General features: G+C 41.0%; 1 protein-coding gene across 1 annotated transcript; it reads left to right on the forward strand.

The window, feature by feature from the left end:
- On the forward strand, positions 1-924 carry Or5b105 (olfactory receptor family 5 subfamily B member 105). The gene is given in 1 exon segment (NM_001000256.1): positions 1-924. A coding segment is annotated over 1 exon segment (924 nt).

Here is a 924-nt window from a genome sequence, read left to right on the forward strand (position 1 = left end):
ATGGAGAATGTGACAGAAATGACATGGTTTGTCCTTCTGGGACTCAACGATGACCCAAAACTCCAGCTTCCTCTCTTCATCACCTTCTTCCTCATCTACATCATCACTCTGATGGGGAACCTGGGAATGATCCTGCTGATTCTCCTCGACTCTCGGCTCCACACCCCCATGTACATTTTTCTAAGTAACCTGTCCTTAGTGGATTTCTGTTACTCTTCAACAGTCACTCCAAAGGTCATGGCTGGATTTCTTACAGGAGACAAAATCATGTCTTACAATGCTTGTGCCTCTCAGATATTCTTTTTTGCAACCTTTGCCAATGTGGAAAGCTACCTTTTGGTCTCAATGGCCTATGATCGCTATGCAGCAGTGTGTAAGCCTCTACGTTATGCCACCACTATGACAACAGGTGTGTGTGTGGGTCTAGTTATTGTCTGTTATATCTGTGGCTTCCTGAATGCTTCCATCTATACTGTGAATGCATTAAGTCTCTCCTTTTACAAATTAAATGTGGTCCATCATTTTTTCTGTGACATTCCAGCAATTATGATAGTAGCTTATTCTGATCGGCATGTTAATGACCTGGTTCTTATTTCAGTAGCCAGCTTCAATATCTTTTTTGCTCTTATACTCATCTTAATATCCTATATGTTAATTTTTACTAATATACTAAAGCTGCGTTCAGCTGCCGGATATCGGAAAGCTCTCTCCACTTGTACCTCACACTTCATAGCTGTCTCAATTTTCTATGGGACACTAACATTCATGTACTTGCAGCCAAGCTCCAGTCATTCTATGGACACTGACAAAATTGCATCTGTGTTCTACGCAATGGTCATCCCCATGTTGAACCCTCTGGTCTACAGTGTAAGGAACAAAGAAGTGAAGAATGCATTTACAAAGATTGTATTGAGGTCAAAATAA

Source organism: Rattus norvegicus, chromosome 1 (assembly GCF_021556685.1).
Source record: "Rattus norvegicus strain SHRSP/BbbUtx chromosome 1, alternate assembly SHRSP_T2T, whole genome shotgun sequence".
NCBI lineage: Eukaryota > Metazoa > Chordata > Mammalia > Rodentia > Muridae > Rattus > Rattus norvegicus.